This window comes from Phacochoerus africanus, chromosome 9, assembly GCF_016906955.1.
Source record: "Phacochoerus africanus isolate WHEZ1 chromosome 9, ROS_Pafr_v1, whole genome shotgun sequence".
Lineage (NCBI taxonomy): Eukaryota > Metazoa > Chordata > Mammalia > Artiodactyla > Suidae > Phacochoerus > Phacochoerus africanus.
The window spans coordinates 30911790-30939052 of record NC_062552.1 but is presented as its reverse complement, the minus strand read 5'-3'; the positions used below and the strand labels follow the sequence as shown (position 1 = coordinate 30939052).

General features: G+C 51.2%; 1 protein-coding gene across 7 annotated transcripts; it reads right to left on the bottom strand.

The window, feature by feature from the left end:
- Nucleotides 1-836: 836 nt before the first annotated feature.
- KIFC1 (kinesin family member C1) lies at nucleotides 837-19927 on the bottom strand. Of its 7 annotated transcripts, none has more exons than XM_047796469.1 (12): nucleotides 18812-18878; nucleotides 18103-18181; nucleotides 9064-9201; nucleotides 8812-8905; nucleotides 7689-7742; nucleotides 7514-7564; nucleotides 6925-7322; nucleotides 5618-6388; nucleotides 4393-4683; nucleotides 4217-4290; nucleotides 4039-4114; nucleotides 837-1074 (listed from the first exon to the last, which is right to left on the bottom strand). In XM_047796469.1, the coding sequence occupies exons 3-12, from the start codon at nucleotides 9088-9090 to the stop codon at nucleotides 1030-1032; spliced, it is 1881 nt and encodes a 626-aa protein (XP_047652425.1). In that variant the 5' UTR covers nucleotides 9091-9201; nucleotides 18103-18181; nucleotides 18812-18878; the 3' UTR covers nucleotides 837-1029. The 7 variants fall into 7 exon arrangements, with proteins under 7 accessions (XP_047652425.1, XP_047652424.1, XP_047652422.1 ...); XM_047796468.1 differs by lacking the exon at nucleotides 18812-18878 and adding an exon at nucleotides 18625-18802; XM_047796466.1 differs by lacking the exon at nucleotides 18103-18181 and having other exon boundaries at nucleotides 18812-19927.
- Between the last annotated feature and the right edge of the window lie 7336 nt (nucleotides 19928-27263).

Here is a 27263-nt window from a genome sequence, read left to right as displayed (position 1 = left end):
CACCCCACCTCCCTCACCTCCAGCAGGCCTGGAGAGCGCCGAGCAAGCGGCGGCCTCTCCGCGGCTGGGGCAGGCGGACAGTCGGACCGGCCGTGAGAGGGAATCCCCGTAGCCCCTTCCTCCAAAGGGAGACCTGCCCTCGGGGCAGGAGGGAATCCCCTTTCCCCACCGCCGGCCTCCGGCCTGGCCCCCACACTGTGCCACATCCGTTAACTGCCCCCCCAGCCTTCATGGTCACTCCAAGTCCCGCCCCCCGGCTCAGTTCACGACCCCGCCCTCCATTCACCCTTCCCATTGCCCCGCCACGCCCTCCTCCCGCCTCCGCCCCGGCCCCGCCCTCCCCGTGGCTGGGTTGTGTCCCGCCCCCCCCCCCCCCCCGCCCGCAGTCGCGCTTCTGCGCACGCGTGGCTCCTCCCGCGCGCGGCACCTGGGAGGACCGAGCCCCCCCCTCACCGGGCGGTGGCCCTGGCGGTTGGCGCGAGAGAGTACGGGCTTGCGTCCCGCCCCGCGCTCCCAAGGCGGGTGCTCGGACCAGCAGCCAGCCAATGGGCAGCGGGCGGGGCAGGCCTGGCGGTTCGAACGCGAAGGCAGGGAAAGAGCGGGAGAGAGCCAGCAGTTTGTGGGAGGGCGCGCCGGCCCCGCCCACCTCCCACAAGTACCAGGGGTGCTCTTGCCAGGCGGGGGCCGTGGCACAGGGGAGGCTGGCCACCTGATGGGCACACCTCCTAGGTGGGGACCACGAGACAGGGTATGGGAGCTGAAGGCATGGGCATGGCCTGTTGGGTAGAACAGAAGAGCCACAGTTCCCATCTTTACAGATATGAAGAGTATCTCCCTGATTGGGCAACCGCTAATAAAACCTTTATTTAAAAACAGCGAAAAAAACCTCTTCTTTATTTGATAAGCCCAGATATCACAGCACCCCCCACCAAGAAAGCACCCGCACCCACCTCCCTTGCCCCTGTGTCTCACACACACACACACACACACACACACACACACACACACACACACACTCTAGATCCGTCTTCATTTCTTGTTGGCTTGGGCAGTACCAATGACACATTGGTTCACCTGTGGGCAGGGGTTTAGACAAACAGAAAAAAAAAGTTCACAGTAACTACAAACAGTTTTCCCCAAATCACCTCCCAGGAGAGGAGTTCCCACTGCAGCCAGTGGGTTAAGAATCGGAATGTGGCATCTCTAGTCACTGCAGAGGTGCAGGTTTGATTCTCAGCCCAGAGCAGTGGGTTGAAGGACCTGCAGCTACAGCTCAGATTCAGTCCCTGACTGGGAAACTTCTATACGTTATGGGTGTGCCCATTAAAAAAAAATCATTAGGGGAAAAAGTAGATAGGGAGTTTTTAAATGGATAAATCAAGCTCACAATACCCAAAGCCAATGACCAATTTTTATATCATTAAAAGTGGAACAATTAGTTATTAGGTGTCTTCTGATGTGATGCAATAGAAAGTGTAAAACACCATCTAAGTTTTCTTGCCAAGAAATTTGAACCTGATTCAAATTAAGCCTCTAAATTTAACTACCAGAAAAAATAATTATGGAGAAAACGAGGCAACCAGCCGAAATCCAGAATAGGACATTTTCCAGAGGACAAATGACCCTCTTTTTTAAACAAATTAAAGCTGTAAAAGTGGGTGAGATTATTACAGATTAAATAAAAGATACTTTTTTTTTTGTCTTTTCTAGGGCTGCTCTGGCAGCATGTGGAGGTTCCCAGGCTAGGGGTTGAATCAGAGCTATAGCCACCAGCCTACGCCACAGCCACAGCCACTAGGGATCCGAGCCGCATCTGCAACCTACACCACAGCTCACGGCAACGCCGGATCCTTAACCCACTGAGCAAGGCCAGGGATCAAACCCGCAACCTCATCGTTCCTAGTCGGATTCGTTAACCACTGAGCCACGACAGGAATTCCTGAATAAAAGATACTTTAGAACCGGCATTCCCATTGTAGCACAGTGGAAAAGAATCTGACTAGAAACGATGAGGTTGCAGGTTCAATCCCCAGCCTTGCTCAGTGGGTTAAAGATTTGGCGTTGCTGTGAGCTGTGGTGTAGGTGGCAGATGCAGCTCAGGTCTGATGTTGCTGAGCCTGTAGTGTAGGCTGGCAGTAGCTCCGATTGGACCCCTAGCCTGGGAACCTCCATATGCCGCGGATATGGCCCTAAAAAAGCAAAGCAAAAAAAAAGAGGGAGTTCCTGTAGTGGCTCAGTGGTTAACGAATCCGACTAGGAACCATGAGGTTTCGAGTTTGATCTCTGGCATTGCCCAGTGGGTTAATAAGGATCTGGCGTTGCTGTGGCTGTGGTGTAGGCCGGCAGCTACAACTCCAATTAGACCCCCTAGCCTGGGAACCTCCCTATGTCCTGGGTGCCGCCTAGAGAAGACCAAAAAAAAAAAAAGATACCTTAGAGTCAAAATGAAACAAATGAAATGGGTGGCCCTTGGTTTGATCTTGATGGTAACAAACCTAAAGTATAAAAGACATTTCTGAGACAATGGGGGGAAACTTAAGGCAGGCTGCTATGGTGGCTACTTCCATGGCAGCAACAGTACAGCAGAAGACCTGCTCAGAGACCCTGAACAAAGCCAGAGAAATGCCCTATAAAGCTGCAGCCTCAGGAAAACATTATCCTCAACCCCTCCCTGCCACCACCCCTCAGGAGGCAGGCAGTAAAGAAACTTCCCGACTTGAGGGAATCTAAGTCTCCTAGAGAACTCACAGCCATAGACACAGCTGACCTGCATGGGAGTTGGAGCCTGAATTAACACTATTTGGAATGGTTGGAAAAACCAGGAATCCCATTTGAAGGACTCTCTCCTCAGATAGTTAGATATAAGTAAAAGAGTAAACATATGTCCAAGGTTAGTCAAAATGGCCTTGTTTGTGAGAGAAAAAGGATGGAAACAATCCAAGTGTCCAGCAGAGGGAACTGGTGGATAAACCTTGGTGCATCCACACAGTGGAGTCCTGGGCAGACATAAAAATAACAGAATGATCTCTGTGTGCCAGTGGGGAAGAACCCTGGGGCCACCTTGTTAATCAGGGGTGGAAAATAAAAAGGTGTGGGACAACATATACACGAGAGAGAGAGGAAAGAGAAGTCTTCTCTAAGAGGGAGGGAATACACACATACATGTTGCTTCTATTTGCAAAAGGAAACACTGGAAAGGTAAGTAAAACGGTAAATGTAAAAGTTGACTAGTAGGGCAGGTGAGGATGGGGTAGAGAAGGGTGGTGGTAAAAATTTCATTTGTTGTGTATGGCTTTCTGTAGAGTTTGGAATTTTCTTTTTTTTTTTTTTTCTTTTTAGGGCCACACCCAGGACATATGGAGGTTCCCAGGGTAGGTTTTTTTTTGGTCTTTTTGCCTTTTGAGGGCCACTCCTGCGGCATATGGAGAGTCCCAGGCTAATCGGAGCTGTAGCTGCTGGCCTACACCACAGCCACAGCAAGGCAAAATCCGAGCTGAGTCTGCAACCTACACCACAGCTTGCAGCAACACCGGCAACACCGGATCCTTAACCCACTGAGTAAGGCCAGGGATGGAACCCGCAACCTCATGGTTCCTAGTCAGATTCATTAACCACTGAGCCACGATGGAAACTCCTTCCCAGGCTAGGGGTTTAATCGGAGCCGTAGCTGCTGGCCTACGCCAGAGCCACAGCAACTCCAGATCCAAGCTGCATCTGCGACCTACACCACAGCTCATAGCAATGCCAGATCCTTAACCCACTGAGCAAGGCCAGGGAGTGAACCTAAAACCTCATGGTTCCTAGTCGGATTCATTTCTGCTGCGCCATGACAGGAACTCCCCAACTACCTGTCTTTTAAAACTAAATTCAAAACCCCCAAAAATCAATAGTTAAAAAAAAAAAAGTGGATCCAGGTAGGAAGTGCCCCAGATGCCTCCCTTCTAGAGGACTGGGCCCCCTGGCCTGCAGAACAGATGGGGTCAGGATAGAGAAGCCACCAACACCAGGAGGCCCAAGAGGGATGGGTATTGACCACACCTTGGAAGCAAAGCGCAAGGAGTTGAGAGACTCAGAGACATTCTCTTCCAGGGGGGAGATGTTCACGAACATGAGCCTGTGGAGAGAGGAGAGGGCCAGCTACAGGGTCAGCGGCTGGGAGGATCCTGGACCAGGTCTCAATTACTTCGCCTCTCCTACCCCGACCCCTTCCTCTTACATCTTAGCGCTGCCACCCAGAGAGTTCTGCAGCAGGTAGGTGAGCTTGCTGTTCCGGTAAGGCACATGGGGCTCCTGGAGGGTAAAGCAGGACAGGTGAAGGGGCTGGGGTAGGGTTTGGAGTGGCCAGCTCCCAGATCCCACCTGTCTGTCGTCCGCCCCCCCGCCAATTCCCACCTTGTTGCTCAAGGCCATAATGACCAGCCCCAGTGTGGACAAGCTGCTGTTAATGGACTGTGTTTCCCGAAGGCGTTCCCGCTCCCCAGGGCCGAGGGCAAGGCCGGAATCCAGCCGCTCGCTCCCGGCCAGGTCCACAAGACTGAGCGGGGCGGTGCACTGCAGGCCTCGGGCCGCGTGTTCCCCAGAGATCTGCAGCTGGAACACGCTATGACTGCGTGATGACCGTTCGTTCTGGGCCGTGCGGGCCACAGCCCGGTTCTGGCGGGCCAGATGGAGCAGGGCCTGTACCTGGGGACAGGGAGCAGCAAGAGGCAAAGGTAGGCAGGAAGTCAGTGAAGGGTGCCAGGCATGGCAGCCCAGAGATGGGCACCTGCCCTCCAGGACCCTGCTCTCTAGGCAGCAAAAGAAAATCGGTAAGTGAAATACATGGGATGACCCAGAATTCATACTAAGGGGCCAAATAAAATGGGAAAATAGTGTGGGAGAGTGAGGGTTGCAGTTTCTGACAGGATGACCAGGGATGGCCCCAATCCCTTAAACCCTCCCCCCCTTTTTTCCCTTTAGGGCCATACCCACAGCATATGGAGGTTCCCAGGCTAGGGGTCCAATTGGAGCCTCAGCTGCTGGCCTACACCACAGCCATAGCACCATCAGATCTGAGCTGCGTCTGAGACCTACGGCACAGCTCACGGCAACGCGGATCCTTAACCCACTGAGCAAGGCCAGGGATTGAACCAACAACCTCATGGTTCCTGGTAGGATTCATTTCTGCTGTGCCACGACAGGAACTCCCCAATGCCTTAAAATCTTAAGGGAGCTAGCCACCCCGGGAGAAGGGCATTCAGGCAAAGCAGATAGCAAGTGCCAAGGCCCTGACCCAAAAGGGACAGCTGGGAGGTAAGCACGGATGAAGAAAAGTGAGCAAGGACAGCGGGAGGAGGTGAGAAGCTGAGAGCAGTGGCTGGGGCCCAGGGGCACCTCTTCTCTCCCCTCCTTGGTTCTTATTTTTGTTTTGTCTTTTTAGGGCCATGCCCACAGCATATGGAAGTTCCCAGGCTAGGGGTTGAATCGGAGCCGTAGCTGCCGGCCTATGCCATAGCCCCAGCAACACCAGATCCGAGCGGCGTCTTCGACCTACACCACAGCTCACGGGAACACCAGATCTGTAACCCACAGAGCGAGGCCTCCCCGTTCTCCAGCCCCAGCGCCCCTGCATGCCTACCTCTTTCTCACAGGAGACAGGAACATAGCGGGCGTTGGTGACAGTAAGCTCCTCACTCCCTGGCCCTGCCCGGCGAATCTCGCACTCACCCGCCTGGCCCTTCCGGGTCCCAGTGGCCAGCAGGTCTCGGACAGTCTCGTTGTAGATCTCGACGTAACTGGCCACAAAGCTGTAGGTCCAGCCCTGGCCACTGAGCTCCTGTGCCACAGAGAAGAGGTGCCGCAGGGCCCGGGGGATCAGCCCCTCCACCTGGGGGTCTCCCGCAGGCCCACCCTCCATGGTGAAGGTCTTGCCACTGCCGGTCTGGCCATAGGCAAAGATGCACACTGGGTAACCATCCAGGGCGGACTGCACAAGCATGGCAATCTCCTCAAACACTTCGTCCTGCCTGCTCCCTGGCGGGAAGACCCGGTCAAAGGAGAAGTCATGTCGCGTGGGGGGGGCCGGTGCCCCACTCAGGGTCCCACGCCGTTCGTCAGACCGGGAGAGGCTGAGGCGTGTTGGAGGGTCAGCGGGCCCGCCAGGGAACAGGAGGAAGCCGGGGTTCGGGGTGGGCTCCCCAGGGAGGACTGGGCGGACACGGCAGAACACACGGATGTTGCCTTTGAGCTCCTGCAGCTGGTTGTGGAGCCGCCGGCGCTCCATCTCCAGCCCGTGCAGGCGGTCTTCCCGCTCAGCCAGCAAGACCGCCTGGGCCGCAGCCTCCTGGCGAAGAGATACCACCTCCGCCTGGCTGTCCGACAGCGCTGCCTCTGATGCCTGCAGCCTCCGCTGTCCAGAAAGGAATAAACACACAGGGTGAGACGCAACCAAGAACAAGAACAAGTAGCCATGGGATGGGGGCTGCTCCCTGCCCTCAAGGGCTTCACCATCTACTGAGGAGAGAGATAAGGAAATAGGAATGGCAGTACTAGAAAGAGGAGCAGCACGGACCATCCAGAAGGGGCAGGAGATGACACCACAAGTATGGGAGGAGCAAGGGCAGGATGGGGGACAAAGAGGAAACACAAGTGGGGAATCGGTCACTGGAGAGACCGCAGCAGCTCAGTGCGCTGGTGCTTAGGAGCCAAACGGGCGAGAGGAGGGAGAGGATACACAGGATCTTTGTCAGAAAAGACAGAGAAAGAAAGCAAGGCAGGTGGAGAAGTTGAGGAGACAGAGATCTGGAGGATGCTGTGAAAACAGCCAGGGTGGGGTGAAACAGGGCTGAAAGCGAGACAGGCTCAGGGAGAGGCTTGGGGTGGGGAGGTAGAGATCCCCAGCCTGGACATTTCGGGGTCAGCACTAGGTAAGAAGCTGGCCCTCACCTCCTGCTCCTCCAGCCGGGTGGCCAGCCCTCTCCGCTCCTCCTGCAGCCCCAGCTGCTCTCTCTGAAGCACTTGCACCAAGCCCTCCTGCGTGCCCAGCCGCTCCTCCAGCTCCAGAACCCGGGCACTCAGCCTCCCCAGCTCCTGCTGGCCCTGCTCAGCCTGGACCCGAACCCGGGCCAACTCCTCTTCCAGTGTCCGGCGCTCTATGCCCAGGGCCGAGGCCTGCTGCTGGGCCTCCCTAAGCTGGTCCCGCAGCTGTTGGTTCTCCTGATCCAAAATCTGATTCCTCTCACGGCAGCATTTCAGCTCTGCCATTCGGTCACATAACTGACCCTTTAAGTCCCAGGCCGGACGTTTGCTGGGCTTCTTCCCTCCCACCATGGGAGGGGCAGCTGCTGAGAAGGGCACAGAGGGGACCAAGGTCAGGCAAGTCATGGCTCTCCTCCCTCCTCTCCTCAGGGCCTCCGCACCTGATGCCACATCTCCCGCTCCTCCAGACAAGGCAGAGACCAAAAGGATGTTCTGGGTACTCACCACCTCCTCCTCCCGCCCCAGCTCTCACCCAATGACTGTATTTGTCACCTACTGCCAGGCTTCTGGGCAGGAACAGCAGGGCCTGGCTTCTGATTCTTCAGCACTAGAGAATGGGGCGGGGGGGGGGGATGACACAAGGAATTATAGCACCAGGGTCCCTTCACCTCCATCACTTTCCCATCACGTGCCCCAAGCGCTTCTCAGCCCCGGCACTGGAGCACTGTTACCTGTGGCAACAGCTGTGGGACAGCGGGGTCCTGTCTTCTTGGGAGCCGTGCGCGCTGTCGGAAGATGGGAGGGAGGAAAGGCAGAGTTGTGACTCTCAGGGTGGCAGGTACTCTGCCTAGGCCAAAGGCAGAGGAGCTGCTTTTTCAGAGGATTATAAATAACTGGGAGTTCCCTGGTGGCTTAGCAGGTTAGGATCCAGCATTATCACTGCAGCAGCCTGGGGAGCTGCTGTGTCGAGGGTTCAATCCCTGGCCCAGGAACTTCCACATGCCTTGGCTGTGGCCAAACAAACAAAAAATGAAATAAGGAGTTCCCACTGTGGTACAGTGGATTAAGAATCCAACTGCAGCAGCTGGAGTTGCTGTAGAGGCTTGGGTTCGATCCCTGGCCCAGGAACTTCCAGTATGCCATGGGCATGGCCATAAGAAAAAAAAAATCAAAACGCACACACACAAAAAGAAATAAAATGACTTGCCTCTTTCCCTAAGTCTGACCAACTCCAAAAGATTCCCTTCCGAGGACCAACATGCCAAGCAACGAGTTGGACCAAGATTAACAGGAAGAGCCGTGTGTCAAGCAGGGGCACATCTGTGTAAAACACACTGGGTAACACGCCCATGACTTCCTGAAAACCCACAGAAAACCCTGGTGGGACACACACACAGGTGCCCCTGGGGAGCAGGACTGGGTGTGGGGAACACAGGCAGACTTCTCACCGTCTGACCACTTTTGTACTTTTCTAACAAGTGACCTGTACTACCTACTCAAAATAAGCTAAAATGGAGGAGTTCCCATTGTGGCGCAGTGGTTAACGAATCCAACTAGGAACCACAAGGTTGCGGGTTCAATCCCTGGCCTTGCTCAGTGGGTTAAGGATCCAGCGTTGCCGTGAGCTGTGGTGTAGGTCGCAGACACAGCTCGGATCCCACGTTGCTGTGGCTCTGGTGTAGGGTGGCAGCTACAGCTCTAATTAGACCCCTAGCCTGGGAACCTCCATATGCTGCAGAAGCAGCCCTAGAAAAGGCAAAAAAAAAAAAGGCTAAAATGGAAAGACGAGAAAAAGAAGTGAGTTGAAGAGAGGTGGATGTGGGCCCTTGGTCCCTGTCCAGCCCTACAACCCACCTGCAGCCTGGCCCTGCGTCTGAGGCACTGCGGTGAGCAACGCTGCTCTGGGGCGGGACGGGGCGATTTTGGTGCCCAGGCCTCGAGTCCTTTTCTGGGGAAAGACAAGGATGGGGGGGGTCTGGAGTTACCCTCCGACTGTTCCTCTCTCTTACACTCTCTCTCTCACACACACACACACACACTCTCTCTCTCTCTCTCTCTCTCTCAGGTACACACTCACACCCCCCACCGGTTTCCAAACCTGCTTACCTTCTCAGGTTCCAAGGCCTCCTCCATCTGCTCAGGCCCCCTCTTAAGTCTGCTTCCTGACAAGGGCAGCCGGGAAGGGGGCTTGGGCAGGGGTCTCTTCACCTCTATGTTCCCCTTCACTTCCAACAAGGGCGACCTCTGCTGGGAAGAGAGACCCTTAAGACAATACACTGGGGCCCAAATGTCCCAAGAATCCCCTCTTCGGCACCCCCAAGCCTAATTCTCAACATCACCACCAACAAGCATTAACTGGGTACCTCTTGTGCCACAAACTGGGGCTCATGGATTATGTGCCAGCCAGACCCCATGGAGAGAGGTGGGACATGACAGAATCACTAAGATCAAAGGGAAAAGCTGGACAGACCTTGGACTTTAGCTAACTTTAAGGATGATACTCAAACAAGCAGAGAAAAAAGAACACTCCTTTTGGAAGGCAAAAGGTCAGGCCTGCACATAGTATGGCTGAGAAACCAATACCCTCTTTTTTTTTTTTTTTTTTTTGGCTTTTTAGGGCCCCACCCAAGGCTCATGGAAGTTCCCAGGCTAGGGGTCCAATTGGAGCTGTAACCACTGGCCTACACCACAGCCACAGCAACGTGAGATCTGAGCCCCATCTGTGACCTATACCACAGCTCACAGCAACACTGGATCCTTAACCCATTGAGTGGAGCGATGTCAGGGGCTGAAACCACATCCCCATGGATACTAGTTGGGTTCTTAACCTGCTGAGCCACAGTGGGAACTTAGGCCCTTTTATTTTATCTTTTTGGCTGCACCTGTGGCATGTGGAAGTTTCTAGGTCAAGGATTGAACCTGTGCCACAGGAGTGACGATGCTGGATCCTTAACCTGTAGAGCCATCAGGGAATTCCCAATGGGTCCTTTTAGTTAAAGCTGAGAATTTTAAACAAGGGAGAGAGTCGGAAGAAAGGTAAGGCTGAAGACTGGGTGGGAGGAGAAGGTAACATCTATTAGGAACTGTCTTAAAAGCTTATCTGGAGCAGTTCCCATAGCGGTACAGCAGAAACGAATCCGACTAGGAACCATGAGGTTGTGGGTTTGATCTCTGGCTTTGCTCAGTGGGTTAAGAATCCGGCATTGCCATGAGCTGTGGTGTAGGTCACAGACCAGGCTCGGATGTGGCGTTTCTGTGGCTTGTGGCATAGGCCCACGGCTGTAGCTTCCATTAGACCCCTAGCCTGGGAACCTCCATATGCCACAGGTGCGGCCCTAAAAAGAAAAAAGACAAAAAAAAAAAGAGAAAGAAAAGAAAAGAAAGGAAAAAAGCTTATCTGGGAGTTCCCATTGTGGTAACAAACTTGACTAGTATCCATGAGGTCGTGGGTTTGATCCCTGGCCCCATCTGAGTTAAGGATCTAGTGTTGCTGTGAGCTGTGGTGTAGGCTGGCAGCGGTGGCTCTGATTCGACCCCTAGCCTGGGAACTTTCATATGTCACAAGTGCGTCCCCCCCCAAAAAAAGCTCATCAACGTCAACCTCAGCACACAGGTGGGTGCTATTATGAGCCTCATCTTGCGGATGAGGGAAGGAAGGCACTGAGAGGTCAAAGAGCTGGTCAAGGTCATCAGCGAACAAAAGGCAGAGCCAGCATTAGAACCTAGACAGTCTGGTTCTGCGTTTTAGCCACTGGACCACACTGTCCCATTGGGAATTGATGCCCAGCTCAGGAGTTTAGGCTTTAGCCTGGAGTGCATGGAGAGTCGGGTTCAGTTTCTGACCAGGCATGTGAAAAATACACGAAAGAGCCTATTATAAATAATAAATACCAATGAGGTTCGAGTGGGCTGACCTGCACGGGGAAGACCAGGAAGTAGTTGCATGACCAGTGTGACGACCATCGAAGCCTAAGTATGAGGTGGGAGCAGTGGGAAAGAAAGAAGACCCTCTCCTCGGTTCAGGGCCTGGAGGTTTCACCCACCCTGTGGTTGCTCCTACTTAGAGTGACCAATCTTTTTTGTTTGCCAAGGACTGAGGGGTTTCCTGGGACACAGGACTTTCAGTGCTAAAAGCAATTCCTTTCCATTCCTGTGCAAATCCGTGCAGAGAAGGTGGTCACCTGTCATGATGTGCACAGGAGGAGGGTGACCACCTATGGTGATTTGCCAATTACATGCCAGGAAATGATCTGCATTCTGGAAATACAGAGGTGGCCCCTACCCCCAAGATGGCCCACAGGACAATAGGCAGGCGAAGCATTTAAAGAGATGACGACTCCGATTCAACCCCTAGCCTGAGAACCTCCATATGCCACAGGTGTGGCCCTAAAAAGACAAAAAAATAAATTTTAAAAAGAAGTGATGAGGAGTTCCCGTCATGGCGTAGTGGAAACAAATCCAACCAGGAATCATGAGGTTGCCAGCTCAGTCCCTGGCCTCGCTCAGTGGGTTAAGGATCTGGCGTTGCCATGAGCTGTGGTGTAGGTCGCAGACGCGGCTTGGATCTGGTGTGGCTGTGGCTGTGATGTAGGCTGGAGGCTGTGGCTCTGGCGTAGGCCAGCAGCTGTCGCTTGGATTAGACCCCTAGCCTGGGAACCTCCATGTCTCCATGTGCCACGGGTGCCGCCCTAAAAAGACAAAAAAAAAAAAAAAGTGATGAAATCTTTACTGAGTGCTATCATAAATGAATCCTGAAGGAGGGGGTAGACATCCAGTTTGGAAGTGGAGCACATCAGACCTGCGTCTAAGAAGTCTTTCTAGGCTGAGCCTTGAGGATGAGAAAGAGCTGGCTTTGAAGGGCCTGGGCCAAGGAAGAGCCCTCTATGCAGAAAGCAAGAGAGGTACGTGCCAGGAATGACCACTTGCTCTGTTCAACTGGACCCAGGCACATGCACAGCGAGTGGGGAGGTGAGAAGAGAGGCAGAAGGGGAAGATGTGGCAGCTCTGTGCTGTGCTGAGGAGTCTGGGGTTTTCTGAAGCCAACTAAGTTTTGGACAGGGGAAGGGTATGTCTAGATTTCTTCTGAAAAGTGAACTGAGAGCAATGCAAGGAACGAACGGAAGTAGGTGAGGCTTATCCCCGCAGAGGGACAGCATCCTTCCCTCACTCATCTAATCCACAGGATTTGCTGAGCTAGGTCTGCTGAATGACAGCTGCTCCCTGGGGCGTGGGGATGGATGGAGAGGCTATGCCCTCCCAGAGTCACGTCCTAGGGCAGCCTTTCCATACTGGGCACAAAGAAGTGAGCTTAACAGAAAGGACCCATTTTCTCAATTTTCCCAAGGATGTACACAGCTCTTAAAAGAATCAGAAAGAGGAGTTCCCGTCGTGGAGCCTTTCCATACTGGGCACAAAGAAGTGAGCTTAACAGAAAGGACCCATTTTCTCAATTTTCCCAAGGATGTACACAGCTCTTAAAAGAATCAGAAAGAGGAGTTCCCGTCGTGGCTCAGTGGTTAACGAATCTGACTAGGAACCATGAAGTTGCGGGTTTGATCCCTGGCCTTGCTCAGTGGGTTGAGGATCTGGTGTTGCCGTGAGCTGTGTGTAGTTTGCAGACGCGGCTCAGATTCCCGTATTGCTGTGGCTCTGGCGTAGGCCAGAGGCTACAGCTCCGATTCCACCCCTAGCCTGGGAACCTCCATATGCCATAGGAGCGGCCCAAGAAATGGCAAAAAGACCAAAAAAAAAAAAAAAAGAATCAGAGAGAATGGATGTGTGTATATGTATGACTAGGTCATTTTGTTGGACAGCAGAAATCAGTCTTTTAAATTAACTATACTCCAATAAAACTTAAAAAAAAAAAAAAGAATGTAAACAGCTCTTACCATTCTAGGTATCTAAGAGATTAGTTACTTCACTAGATACAAAGGAGGCCTTAGGGCATTAGAGCTTAATCCTCCTGGAAGGCAGGGAGAGGAGACCTAATAAGGATCTGAGGACTAAGCAGAAACCCATCTAAGAGAGAGCCAGGCAGTGGGGATGAAGAGGAGGATGACTGAAACCAGGTATGGACCTGAGGGGGAGCTGGCTAGGGGAGGGAGGTCAAAGGCAGACAGTGGGGGAGATGGAGGAGTCCAGGTTGACTCCAAGAAATCTCCCATGGGTCCATTAGCCAACATCAGGAGGAAAAGCTGGATTTGATTTGTTTTGTTTTGTTTTTTAGGGCCACACCTGAGGCATATGGAAGTTCCCAGGCTAGGGGTCGAATCGGAGCTACAGCTGCTGCTCTACACCACAGCAACAATGGGTCTGAGCTGCATCTGTGATCTACACTACAGCACACAGCAACGCTGGATTCCCGACCCACTGAGCAAGGGCATGACAGGAACTCCTGTTTTGTTTTTTAATTGCACTTTTCATTTTAAAATCACTGTAGAAAGAGTTCCCATCGTGGCTCAGTGGTTAACGAATCCGACTAGGAACCATGAGATTGCGGGTTCGATCCCTGGCCTTGCTCAGTGGGTTAACGATCCGGCGTTGCCGTGAGCTGTGGTGTAGGTTGCAGACGCGGCTCAGATCCCTGTGTTGCTGTGGCTGTGGCGTAGGCCGGTGGCTACAGCTCCGATTGGACCCCTAGCCTGGGAACCTCCATAGGCCGCAGGAGCGGCCCAAGAAACAGCAAAAAGACAAAAATAAACAAATAAACAAATAATAAAATAAAATAAAATCACTGTAGAAGTTCCCTGGTGCCTCAGAAGGTTAAGGATCTGGTGTTGCTATGGTGCAGGTCTGATCCCCAGCCCAGGGAATTTTGGATGGCCAAAAAAATTTGGGCATGGACAAAAAAAAAAACCACTGTAGATTCACATGCAGTTGTAAGAAATAACATGGAGAAATCCAAGAATACCCTAAGGGCTAGTTTTTGTTTTTGGCTGCACCCACAGCATGCAGAAGTTCCCAGGCCAGGGATTGAACCTGCCTGGCAGCAGTGACGCAAGCTGGATCCTTAACCAGATGAGCCACAAGAGAACTCTGTAAAGGACTAGTTTTTTAAGAGACACTAAGTTCAACTTTGGGAAAGTGAGGTTGGGCTACCTGGGACCCAAAGAGATACATTCAAGGTTGTTCACAGAACATCACTACAGAGAAAACTCTGAAACAATCAGTTTTAAAAATTTTAGCTTGGGAATTCCTGCTGTGGTACAGTAGGTTAAGGATCCAATGTTGCTGCAGCTGTGGTTCAGACTCAGTCCCTAGCCTTGGAACTTCCATATGCCAAACTTTCAGGGAAAAAAAATTTTTTTTTTTCAGTTTATTGGCCTATTATCTTTCTTTACATTAGACTGTGAGCATCACAAGAACATGTCTGTTTTGTTCGCAACTGTGTAACCAGAGTGTATAATACAATGTCTGCTACAAGGCAGGACTCAGTACATTTCTAAAGGAATGAAATCAGATGTCCACCAGCAGGGGCATACTTAAATAAACTGTGATACATCCAATACCAATAGAAAAAGGAAAAGAGAAGGTGGCATTCTTTTTCTTGCCACCTGCAGAAATGTGCACCAAGAATGCTTATTTTAATTCAGTTTAATCAAATGTGGTATGAAAACTGAATTTTCTTTCTTTCTTTCTTTCTTTCTTTTTTTTTTTTTGGTCTTTTTGCCTTTTTAGGGCCGCACCTGTGGCATATAGAGGTTCCCAGGCTAGGGGTCAAATCAGAGCTACAGTTGCCGGCCTGTACCATAGCCACAGCAATTCAGGATCTGAGCCGAGTCTGAGACCTACACCACAGTTCAGGGCAATGTCAGATCCTTAACCCACTGAGCAAGGCCAGGTATCTTGCATCTTCATGGGTGCTGGTTGGGTTTGCTAACCACTGAGCCACAATAGGAACTCCTGTATTTTTCTTTATTTCAAGGTCAAACACCGACTTTTTAAATAGCCTGTGTCCTTCATTCTCTAGATTATGGTAGTGGACCTACTGAAGATCTACCTCCTTGGAATTTGTGTGGGTGCAGAAAACGTGTTCAAAGGACATCTGCAAAGAGTAGTCTTTTTCTCCCATCTGTAAGGATAGATGTGATGACTCCCAACTTTCCACAATAAACCGTCTATAAAAACAGATATTCACTGGAGTTGTTGCTATGCCACAGTGGGTTAAGAGTCCAAGTGCAGCGCCTCAAGTCCTGCAGAGAGGTTCAATCCCTGGCATGGCACAGTGGATTAAGGATCTGGAGTTGCTACATCTGTGGCATAGGTCACAGCTATGGCTCGGATTCAATCCCTGGCCTGGGAACTCCATGTGCCAAAAGTGTGGCCATAAGATGAAAAATAAAAACAAAACAGATATTCATTGAATCCCTCCTTTACCTACTCTCCAGGATCAGAGTCCATTCCCTGCCTCCACTGTGCATCGGACCCCACCCTCCCCTACTCAGGATCGCCCCAGCACCCCTTCCTGCTCTCCTCTACACCATCATCTTCACTCTCTCCTGGACCATCCCAATCAGTACACAATACATGCCATTATACTTCCTAACCCATCCTAATCAGGCTTTCACTCCCCCACCATTCCACCAAAACTGCTCTCAAGGTCACAAGTAAGCAGGTATTGCTAAATCAATTCAGCTTCCTGTTTTTTGACCCATCAGCTGCATTTGCTAGAGCCGATCACTCCCTCTTGGTATGTTCTCCTCTTTTAGCTTCCTGGAGACCATCAGCTCCTGATTTTCCTACCTCACCAGTGGATCTTCTTCTACTGGTTAGATCTCCCATAACTTTATTTATTTATTTATTTATTTTTTGTCTTTTTGGGGCCATACCCGCAGCATATGGAGGTTCCCAGGCTAGGGGTCTAACCAAAGCTACAGCTGCTGGCCTATGCCGGAGCCACAGCAACTCGAGATCCAAGCCACATCTGCGACCTACACCACAGCTCACAGCAACGCCGGATCCTTAACCCACTGAGCAAGGTCAGGGATCGAACCCGCAACCTCATGGTTCCTAGTCATATTTGTTTCTGCTGGGCCACAATGGGAACTCCCCTCCCATAACTTGCTGTTAAAGCAGTCTTTCTATTCCCTAACTACACTGTAGTCCACTTGCATGCCTTTGAACACCACTGATATGCTGACACCTCCTACGTTTCTATCTCCAGCCCTTGACTCTGCCCCTGAACTCCTGCCTTCTCAACGTCTCCACTTACAAGTCTAATAAGCATATCAAAGGTAACACACCCCTTCTGACCTCCTGATGTCCAACTCTCCTTCCAACTTGCTCTGGAAGCCTCTCCATCTCAGGTAATGTAACTCCATCAACTTGAGCATCAACTGCTCAAGCAAACACACCCCAAGACCTCTAATTCTCTTCCCTCTCAAGTCTAATGCCAGCCAACTTGGCAGACTCCCTCTCTCAAGGACATCCAGAATCTGACCACTTGTTACTACTTCCACCGCCACACCCATGACCTGGGTCACCCTCATCTCTCACCCAGATCACTGTACTCCACTGGTTCTCAACTAGGGATGTCTTTACTCCCCAGGGGACCATGTCTGGAGACACTCGGCCTGTCATGATTAGGTGGGGGTTGCTACTGTCACCTAGTGGGTAGAAGCCAGGAATGCTGTTAAACCTCAGCCCAGGCACAGGACAGCTCCCACAACAAAATGTCAGTAATGTGAAAGCTGAGAAAACCTATCCCATTCCTATCAGTTCTCCTTGTTTCAATCTTTGCTCCCTTACAGTCTGACCTCAGGACCATTGTGGTGGTTCTCTTACAATAATGTAAGGCTGGTCTCACCTCTCTCTCCTTAAAACCATCCAATGATTCCCCGTCTCACTCGGAATAGAAATCAAAGTCCTCACAATAGCCCCTGAAAGGAGCAGTGGGATCGGAGTTCCCATCGTGGCTCAGTGGTTAAAGAATCCAACTAGGAACCATGAGGTTGCGGGTTCAGTCCGGGCCTTGCTCAGTGGGTTAAGGATCCGGTGTGGTGTAGTTCGCAGATGCAGCTCGGATCTCATGTTGCTGTAGCTCTGGCATAGGCCGGCAGCTACATCTCCGATTAGACCCCTAGCCTGGGAACCTCCATATGCCCCGGGAGCGGCCCAAGAAATAGCAAAAGGACAAAAAAAAAAAGAAGCAATGGGATCAACAAACCCCCTTTAAGTTACCTGGCTTCCCACCCCACAATTTCCCCCTTGCTCTCTCCATTCCAGCTTTGCCATATAGTTCTAGAGACTTGGCTCCAGCAGATCCCCTCTGAAATATTATCCCCTCAAAAACCACTTAGAAAGTCCTTTTTTTTTGGCCATGCCCACAAGCATGTGGTTCCTCCAGGTCCAGGAACCCATGCCATTAGCAGTGACAACGCTGGATCTTTAATGCTTGATCCTTAACCAGCTGAGCCACCAGGGAATGCCCTCCTCCGAGTCTTTATTCAACTCTCACCTTTTTTTTTTTCCTTCTTAGGGCCACACCCACAGCATATGATGCAAGTTCCCAGGCTAGGGTCCATTTGGAGCTACAGCTGTTGGCCTACCCCACAGCCATAGCAATGTGGAATCCGAGCCGTGTCTGCAACCTATACCACAGCTCCCAGCAAAGTTGGATCCTTAACCCACTGAGCAAAGCCAGGGATCGAACCTGAGTCCTCATAGATGCTAGCAGGGTTGTTTTCATTGAGCCACCACGACTTGAACTCCTCCCACCTTATTTAATAGTCTATCATACCAGCTGGTCTCCCCTCCCTCTCCTTAATCCGTTCAAATTTTTCCTTTCTCCATGGCACTTATTTTCTTAATAGGATCATATAATTTACTTATCACATACTGTTTCCCCATAGAATGGCAGCTCCAAGAAGACAGGAACCTCTGCTTGTTAAATGCTGCAGCCCAAGCACATAATAGTTGCTCAGTAAGTATTCCATGAATAAATAGGACGAGGCTTCTATTCTTTTTCACTATCACCTCACACTTCTCCCCTCTGGCTGCAGGATACAAAGAATGCCTCTTCAAGATGAAACTTGACTTTGGGTAAATCCGAATGTCAACTATCAGTAAACAGAGGGTTCGGGCAGGAGCCCTCTTCTGGAACCAGCAGCCTATCCACTCGCACTGTCACAAACACAGCCCTCTCACCGGAGAGGGGAGGCTGCAGGTGGCTGTCGGGCGCAGCAGGGCACCGACCCGTCCCACTGAGCAGAGATCTCTGCAAAACCTGGGGAAGGAGAAAGAACGAGCAGCCCTTCGGCTCAGAGTATCCATTCGCGCTCTCCCCTTCCCACACCCCGCGATGGCAGCAAAGAGGACACGAAAGGCCACCAGTAGGATCTGGCCTCAGACACCATTTCCCTGAGCCAAGGGTCATCTCAGAATCCGTCCTTCTCAATTACACATTGCAAGCCCGATTATTCGAAACGGGAAATCGTGGCAACACGAAAGTGAGCAAGGGTGCAGGCGACTCCCCGGAGCCGGGGGAGGCGTGTCGGCGCCCCGACCTCCGGGCTGGCCCCTGTCTTCCCCACTCTCCGTTCCCCACCCCTTTTGCTGGGTGGGGGCGCGCGGGCCTCGGCCCTCCAAGGAGGCAGGGCTGGGGCCGCCGGGCGTACAGGGGCTCCGCTGCGCGTCAGCATCTGTCGCCCCCGCGCCGCCCCTACTCACCAGCGTCTCCATGTCTGCTCCGCGCCACGCACGCCCGGGAAGCTCGATGCAGGAGGACACGGCGCCGGGGCTCCCGGGACCCGCTTTCGCGCGCGCTCCCCACACTGCACGCGCGCTCCGGGCACCCGCGCCACAGCCCTGCGCCACACCCGCCACTTTCGAATTTCAACGGCTGCCGCCAGCTCACCTCGCTCCGCACGCCAGGGCCAATCCTCGCCGTGGCCGCAGCCGCGGGCCAATCCTAGCGCCCGCCGCCGCCGAGGCCACGCCCCGCCTGCCGGCGCCGTCTCCTTCCGGCTTCCCCGCCCGGGTAGAAAGGCTGGTAGGTCACACTTCCGGCTCCAAAGCTTCTCCTCCTACCCTACCTCTCCTCTAGCGGTTGTCGCGCTGGACTTCCGGTTGGTCCGGGCCGCCGCTCGCCGCCTCGGAAAGTGCAGGGAACACCCCGCCCGTACGTAACTCCTGTGGGGGTGGGGACGCTGGCCGGAAGGAACTACGCATGCGCAAAGGGGACCGTGCTTGGCGCGTGGCAGGACGAGTGCCCCTATCAGCAGCGACAGGATGCGCACTCGTCAGCCCCGACGGGGTTAAGACGGTTATCGCCAGTGCACGTCGTCTCTCCGCCTCGCGGAACTGATCCTGGCAGCGGAAGCTTAGTCCCTCCTGCGGAGGTGCGAGTGGCCAAGCCTGCCCGTTCCCCTCTCTTTTTGGCATCTGTCATCGAACTGAAGGACTTCGAGCACCGCTCGGCGCTCCAGGAGAGCGCAACGTGGGGGATTCGAGGACCAGGGGAGGACTTTTCTCTGCAGTGACTTTCCTCCCCCTGCCTTCTACGACCTGGGCGCTGTTCCTGGTGTTGCAGAACGGGCTTGAGACCTTCCCATCCTAGAACCCACCGAGAGACAACTACTTCCATTTGTGGAGTATTTTATACTTTTCAGACTAACTTAACGTGCATCATCTCTTCGAGTAATCGCTAATTCATTGGGCTCTATGTGCCAAGTGCTTCGCATTTCTTACCTGCAAGCCAGATGAAGGAACCAGGTCAACCTAAACCTTTCTAAAGAAAGGTTAAGTAACAAGTACTAAGTCACACTGCTCACCGAGACTGGATCTGGAGTTCACTAGCTTCCAAATCCAGGCTATGGTTATCTCACACTTGGTGTAATCTTAGTAACACAAACAGCAGCCACTTACCTTTGAATGATTTACAGGGTGGTACACCAAACAGTCCTGGAGGTACGCAGGGCAGGGGTTTTATTTAGGAGACTGAAAGGCAGGGCACTAAGGGATTGTCTTGCTGCCTAATTGGAGATTGACAGAACCGGAAGTCGAGACACCTAGTTTCCTCTCCAGGGCTTTAACTTGAAATCACGTGTGCTAGTGGAGAGGAGAGACTGTGGGGAGACACAATGTCTGAAAACTCTATCATCATCCCCCAACGTTTAAAATCCTAGGAAACCTACAAAGAGCAGGAGCTTGAACAGTGGGTAGTGATGGAAGAAACTGGAGAAGACCAACACTTAATGGATGAGGAAAGAGAACTGAGAAGGGAAACCTGAGAAGAAATGTATACCAAGAGGCATTTGTTGAAGTTAAAGAGCAAATGTTAGACGAGAAAACTATGGGCATTAAAGGGGAAAAAGTTGATTCATCTTGATGCAAAACTACTCAAAATGGTCACTATCCATTGATATTGGGGGAAAAAATAACCTGATAAAGGCAATCTTCAAATATCCAAGAGCACACATCACAATAATGAAATTGAAAGCATTCCTTTTAAGAAGGAAACCTGCTCTCAATAATCCCAAGATATATCCATTTAAAAAAATCCTTTTTTAAAAAAAATTTACTTTGGCTACACCCACAGCATGTGGAAATTCCTGGGCCAGGGATCAAACCTGAGCAGTACAATGCTGGAAACTTAATCCATTCTACGAGGCCAGGGATTGAACCTGAATCCTCAAAAAGACGCTGGGTCCTTAACCTGGTGAGCCACAACAGGAACTGCTGGGAGAATTTGGTTTTTTTTCTTTTATTAAGGCTGCACCTGCAGCATATCAAAGTTCCCAGGCCAAGGGTTGAATCGGCTGAGCAAGGCTGGGGATTGAACCTGTATCCTCACAGACACTTATTATGTCAAGTTCATGTGTGTGTGTGTGTTTTAAGGGCCTCGCCCTCGGCATATGGAGGTTCCCAAGCTAGGGGTTGAATCGGAGCTACAGTTGCCGTCCTACGCCACAGCCATGCCAGATCCAAGCTGAGTCTACGACCTACACCACAGCTCACCGCAACGCAGATCCTTAACCCACTGAGCAAGGCCAGGGATCAAACCTGCATCTTCATGGATGCTAGATTTGTTTCTGCTGAGCAACAGCGGGAACTCCGAGGTTCCTAACTGGATGAGCCACAACAGGAACTGAATTTTTTTTTTAACCTCACTCTCCGTTTTGTTTTGTAAACACAGTGAAAACTTCAGTCTAATTGTACAGAAAGTTGGAATTGTAACCAGCAGCAAACATAACAGGATAGACCTAAGTCCCTGGCCAGCTGGATCTCCATTGACAGGTCACCTCCTCCCCCTTGCAGAGGGCCCCTGGGGAGGGAAGTCCTAGGAAGTAGAGGCACAGAGCTGCCAGTCCCCTTCAGAGTCACAGGCTGCCCATGGGAAGGAAAAGCACAAAAATAAGAGAATTGGTGTAACCTGGATCTCCTATCACTACATGCAGAAGAGTTATCTCTGACTGCTGGCCAAGCTGAGGGTGTTCTCTCCCCAAACTCACAGTCCTTGGACATGCTGCCAGCATCCCCAGGGGATGAGTTTCCAGGCCAGTGGTTCTGAAGCCTCTGCTCAACCAGAACCTGCAAGGTAAACTTGGGGCTGGGGGTGTAGGTGGGGAGGAGTAGACTAAGTCATAATTGTGGGTGTCCCCTGGGCAGAGTCTGAGGTCCCAGACTTAAGGACCTTGCTTTAGGAGGAAACAAGAGAGGGTGCCAGGTCACCAGCAAGTCAGCACTGTCGCCTAGTGCCCCAGGGGTACAAGGCTGTTCAACAGGGGCAACCTGAGGTCCTCCCTAGGCCAGCAGGGGATGACCCAAAGGCCAAAAGGAACGCATTCTTCTTGAGGATGACAGCCATGGCCAGTGGCCAGCAGCTGGTCCTTGCGATGGAGTTCTTTGAGGACGTGGCCTCGGTGAGATGCAGATGATGGATGCTACCCTTCTCTTCCATCTCCACCCCCATCAGCGCCAGGATATCCCGTTCTTCAGTCAGCTTGCAAGGATCTCCTCTGTGGTGGTGGGAAGTTTGAGGGGTTGGAGCCTGTACCAGGGAAGCCCTCTTCCCCTCCACCCACCAACGGGGGTCCACAGGGAGAGGGAAAGAGACAGAAATGGTCTCTTTTTTGGTAGACTGTTGACTGAAAATGAAGGAGAAATGATGGAATTTTAAAAATCACCATTCATGGGGTTCTCTGGTGGCTTAGCAGATTAAGGGTCCAGCATTGTCACTGCTGTGGCACAGGTTCAGTCTCTGGCCTGGAAACTTCCACTTGCCACAGGTGGGATCAAAAAAAAAAAATCACCATTTTATAAACGTCCTCATGCTTATTCTGACAAGTCATCAATGGATGCTAAGGCAGATCGGTGGAGATTTGGTGAGGTACCAGACACAGGCATTACAAAGGGACAGTGCTTTATGGTGGAGAAACCTGCCAGACTGGTTTGGCAGCACCAGAGTGAGATGGTTTTGCCTCTTGCAACTTTCAATGCTGTGCCGTGAGAACTTTCGATGCTGTGCACTGAGACGTGCTCCCCATTTCTCTCCTGTCCTTATGCACACTTGGGCTTGAGAGACATCTTGCAGAAATGAAAGGCCTGTACTCTTTTAAAAAGTGATTCTGGATTTCCTGTCATGGTGCAGCGGAAACAAATCAGACTAGGAACCATGAAGTTTTAAACCCTGGCCTTTCTCAGTAGGTTAAGGATCTGGCATTGCCATGAGCTGTGGTGTATGTCGCAGACGCCACTCAAATCTGATGTTGCTGTGGCTGTGACCTAGGCCAGCAGCTGTGGTTCCAGTTCGACCCCTAGCCTGGGAACCTCCGTATGCCCTGGTGCAGCCCTAAAAATAATAAAAAAGTAAAATAAAGTGATTCATTCCAGGGAGTTCCCGTTGTGGCTCAGCTATAACGACCCGACTAGGATCTGGAGGATGCAGGTTCTATCCCTGGCCTCACTCAGTGGGTGAAGGATACAGCGTTGCCCTGAGTTGTGGTGTAGGTTCCAAACATGGCTTGGATCCCATGTTGCTGTGGCTGTGGTGTAGGCTGTCAGCTGGAGCTCCAATTTGACCCCCAGCCTGGGAACTTTCATATGCCTCACCTGCAGCCCTAAAAAGCAAAAAACAAACAAACAAAAAAACCCAACAGTGATTTGTTCTAAACGTAATAGTTTGCATCTACTAACCCCAAATTCCCCATCCATCCCACTCCCTCCCCCTCCAACTTGGCAATCACAAATCTATTCTCCATGTCTCTGAGGCTATTTCTGTTTTGTAGATAGGTTTATTTGTGCTATATATTAGATTCCACATATGAGTAATATCAAATGGTATTTGTTTTCTCTTTCTAACTTCACTTAGTATGAGATCTCTGGTTGCATCCACGTTGCTGCAAATGGCATTATTTCATTCTTTTTATGGCTGAGTAGTGTTCCATTGTGTATATGTACCATACTTTCTTCTTCTTTTTTTTTTTTTTGGCTTTTTAGAGCCCCACCTGCGGCATATGAGAGTTCCCAGCCTAGGGGTCAAATCAGACCTACAGCTGCCCGCCTACACCACAGCCACAGCAACACAGGATCTGAGCCATCTTCATCTGTGACCTACACCACAGCTCAAGGCAATGCCAGATCCTTAACCTACTGAGTGAGGCCAGGAATTGAACCCGCATCCTCATGGATCCTAGTCAGGTTCATTACCACTGAGCCACGATGGGAGCTCCAGTATCACATCGTAATCCATTCATCTGTTGATGGACATTTAGGTAGTTTCCATGTCTCAGCTATTGTGAATAGTGCTGCAGTGAACATAGGGGTGCATGCATCTTTTTCAACGAAAGTTTTGTCTGGATATATAGGAATGGATTTCTGGAACATATGGTAGTTCTATATTTAGTTTCCTGAGAAACTGTCATACATTACATTTAGAATGAATAAGTAATGAGGTCCTACTATACAGCATGGGGAACTATATACAATCTCTTGTGATAGAACATAATGGAAGATAATATGAGAAAAAGAATATGTATATATGTCTGACTGGTTTACTTCGCTGTACAGCAGAAATTGACACAACATTGTAAATCAACTGTAATAAAAAATTTTTAACTAAAAAAAAAAAGTGATTCATGTAATACAGAGGTCAGAGGAACCACCCACATTGAAGAAGACTGCAGTATGTGATCCTGGACCAGGAAGAACAGAGACGTTACTGGGACAGCTGATGAAATTGGAAGTATACTATGAACTAGATAGTGGTGTGGACTTACAGTCTAGGATGATGTATATGTTTTGCCAAGGCTGCTGTAACAAAGTAACACAGGCCTAAATGGCTTAAACAATAGAAGTATATTACAGTTCTGAAGGCCAGGAAGTCAGAAATCAAAGAATGGACAGGGTTGGTCCTCTCTGCTGCTGTGGCAGAGAGGTCTATTCCATGCCTCTCCCTGGCTTCTGGGGGTTTGCTGGCAACCTCCGCATTCCTTGACCTGTAGACACATCAACCCTATCTTTGCTTTCACCTTCGCATGACTTTCTCATTGTCTGGAGGGCTGTGTCCAAATCCCACCCTCCACCCCCCTCTTTTTTGTCTTTTTGGGGCCGCACCTGTGGCACATGGAAGTTCCCAGGCTAGGAGTCAAATCGGAGTTGTAGCCGCTGGCCCACACCACAGCAACGGAGGATCCTAGCCGTGCCTGCGACCTACACCACAGCTCACAGCAACACCGAATCCTTAACCCACTGAGCAAGGCCAGGGACCAAACCTGCAGCCTCATGGTTCCTGGTCGGATTCGTTAACCACTGCGCCACAACGGGAACTCCTCCCTCAGCTTCTTAGACAAGAGACTGGATACAGTTCCCTGTACTGTGGAGCAGGACCCCATCACCCATGGGTTCTACATATAACAGTCTGCATCTTCCAACCCCAACCTCCCCGTCAGCTCTGTCTCTCCCCTTTCCCCCCTGGCAAACACAAGTCTGCCCTCCATGACTATGATCTGTTTCTGCTTTGTAGACAGATCATTTGTGCCATATTTTATACTCCACATGTAAGTGGTATCATATGGCGTTTGTCCTCTTTCTGACTTAGTTCACTTAGTATGAGAGCCTCTAGTTCCACCCATGTTGCTGCCAATGGCAGTATTTTGTCCTTTTTTATGGCTGAACCGATATGTTCTTAAATGTTTCTTTTTTTTTTTTTGTCTTTTTGCTATTTCTTCGGCCGATCCCTCGGCGTATGGAGGTTCCCAGGCTAGGGGTCCAATCGGAGCTGTGGCCATTGGCCTACGCCAGAGCCACAGCAACGCAAGATCCGAGCCGCGTCTGCAACCTACACCACAGCTCATGGCAATGCCGGATCGTTAACCCACTGAGCAAGGGCAGGGACCGAACCCGCAACCTCATGGTTCCTAGTCGGATTCGTTAACCACTGCGCCACACCGGGAACCCCCTAAATGTTTTCTATAAATTTGAGATTACCTCAAAAAATTTTTGGAGTTCCCGTCGTGACACAGTGGTTAACGAATCCAACTAGGAACCATGAGGTTGCGGGTTCGGTCCCTGCCCTTGCTCAGTGGGTTAACGATCCGGCATTGCCATGAGCTGTGGTGTAGGTTGCAGACGCGGCTCGGATCTTGCGTTGCTGTGGCTCTGGCGTAGGCCAATGGCCACAGCTCCGATTGGACCCCTAGCCTGGGAACCTCCATACGCGGCGGGAGCGGCCCAAGAAATAGCAAAAAGACAAAAAAAAAATTTTTTTTTTAAATTCGATATAGTGCTGGGATTGTGTTATACAAGGTCTTAGTGTTGACCTACCACAGGGAAATGATCAAAGTGTTCGGGGGTCTTATTGCAAACCTACCTGAGTGAGGGTATTGGAAATTAATACATTGTATTTACACAGCGCTTCATAATTCACACACACACAAAAAAAAATTGGAGTTGCCTGGTGGCTCAGAGGAGTAAGGATCCAGCATTGTCACTGCTGTAGTGTGGACCTGACCCCTGGCCTGGGAACTTCTGTATGCCACAGGTAAGCTCTGTGCCTGCCCCTCCCCCTGCCCCCCCGAGGCCAATAAAATCTCATTTCATTTGTCTCTCATGACAACTCTGTGAGGTATAAGTTTTTTCAATTTTATTGAAAAACTGAAGAGTTCTCGTCATGGCACAGCGGAAGCAAATCCGACTAGGAACCATGAGGTTGCGAGTTTGATCCCTGGCCTCTCTCAGTGGGTTAAGGATCCAGCATTGCTCTGAGCTGTGGTGTAGGTCACAGACACAGCTCAGATCCCGCTTTGCCATGACTGGTGTAGGCCAGCAGCTGTAGCTCCAATTCAATCCCTAGCCTGGGAACCTCCATATGCAACGAGTGCGGCCCTAAAAAGCAAAAAAGGGAGTTCCCGTCGTCGCGCAGTGGTTAACGAATCCGACTAGGAACCATGAGGTTGCGGGTTCGATCCCTGCCCTTGCTCAGTGGGTTAACGATCCGGCGTTGCCGTGAACTGTGGTGTAGGTTGCAGACGCGGCTCGGATCCTGCGTTGCTGTGGCTCTGGCGTAGGCCGGTGGCTACAGCTCCGATTCAACCCCTAGCCTGGGAACCTCCATATGCCGCGGGAGCGGCCCAAGAAATAGCAACAACAACAACAACAAAAAGACAAAAAAAAAAAAAAAGAAAAAAAGAAAAATACTGAAGATGAGTTCCCTTCATGGCTCAGTGGTTAAGTAACCCAACTAGCATCCATGAGGACTGGGTACCATCCCTACCTTCGCTCAGTGGGATAAGTGCGTTGCCTTGACCTGTGGTATAGGTCGCAGATAAGGCTTGGATCTGGCGTTGCTATGGCTGTGTCATAGGCCGGCGGCTACAGCTCGGATTTGACCCCGAGCCTGGAAACTTCCATGTGCCATGAGTGTGGCCCTAAAAAGACAAAAGACAAAAACAAACAAAAAATGGCCCAAGGTCATGCTCACACAACTGTTGACGATAAACTGAGGCATGTTACGGAGTTCCTGTCGTGGCGCAGTGGTTAACGAATCCGACTAGGAACCATGAGGTTGCAGGTTCGATCCCTGGCCCCACTCAGTGGGTCAAGGTCCAGTGTTGCCATGAGCTGTGGTGTAGGTGGCAGACACGGCTCGGATCCCACGTTGCTGTGGCTCTGGCGTAGGCCAGTGGCTACAACTCCAATTAGGCCCCTGGCCTGGGAACCTCCATATGGTGCTGTGGGAGCGGCCCTAGAAAAGGCAAAAAGACGAAAATAAAATAAAAATAAATAAATAAACTGAGGCATGTTAAGGTCTTTTAAGTTCACTTGAGCAAAAATGCATTGGAATGGGCCTGGGCCAAACAAGAAGTGGT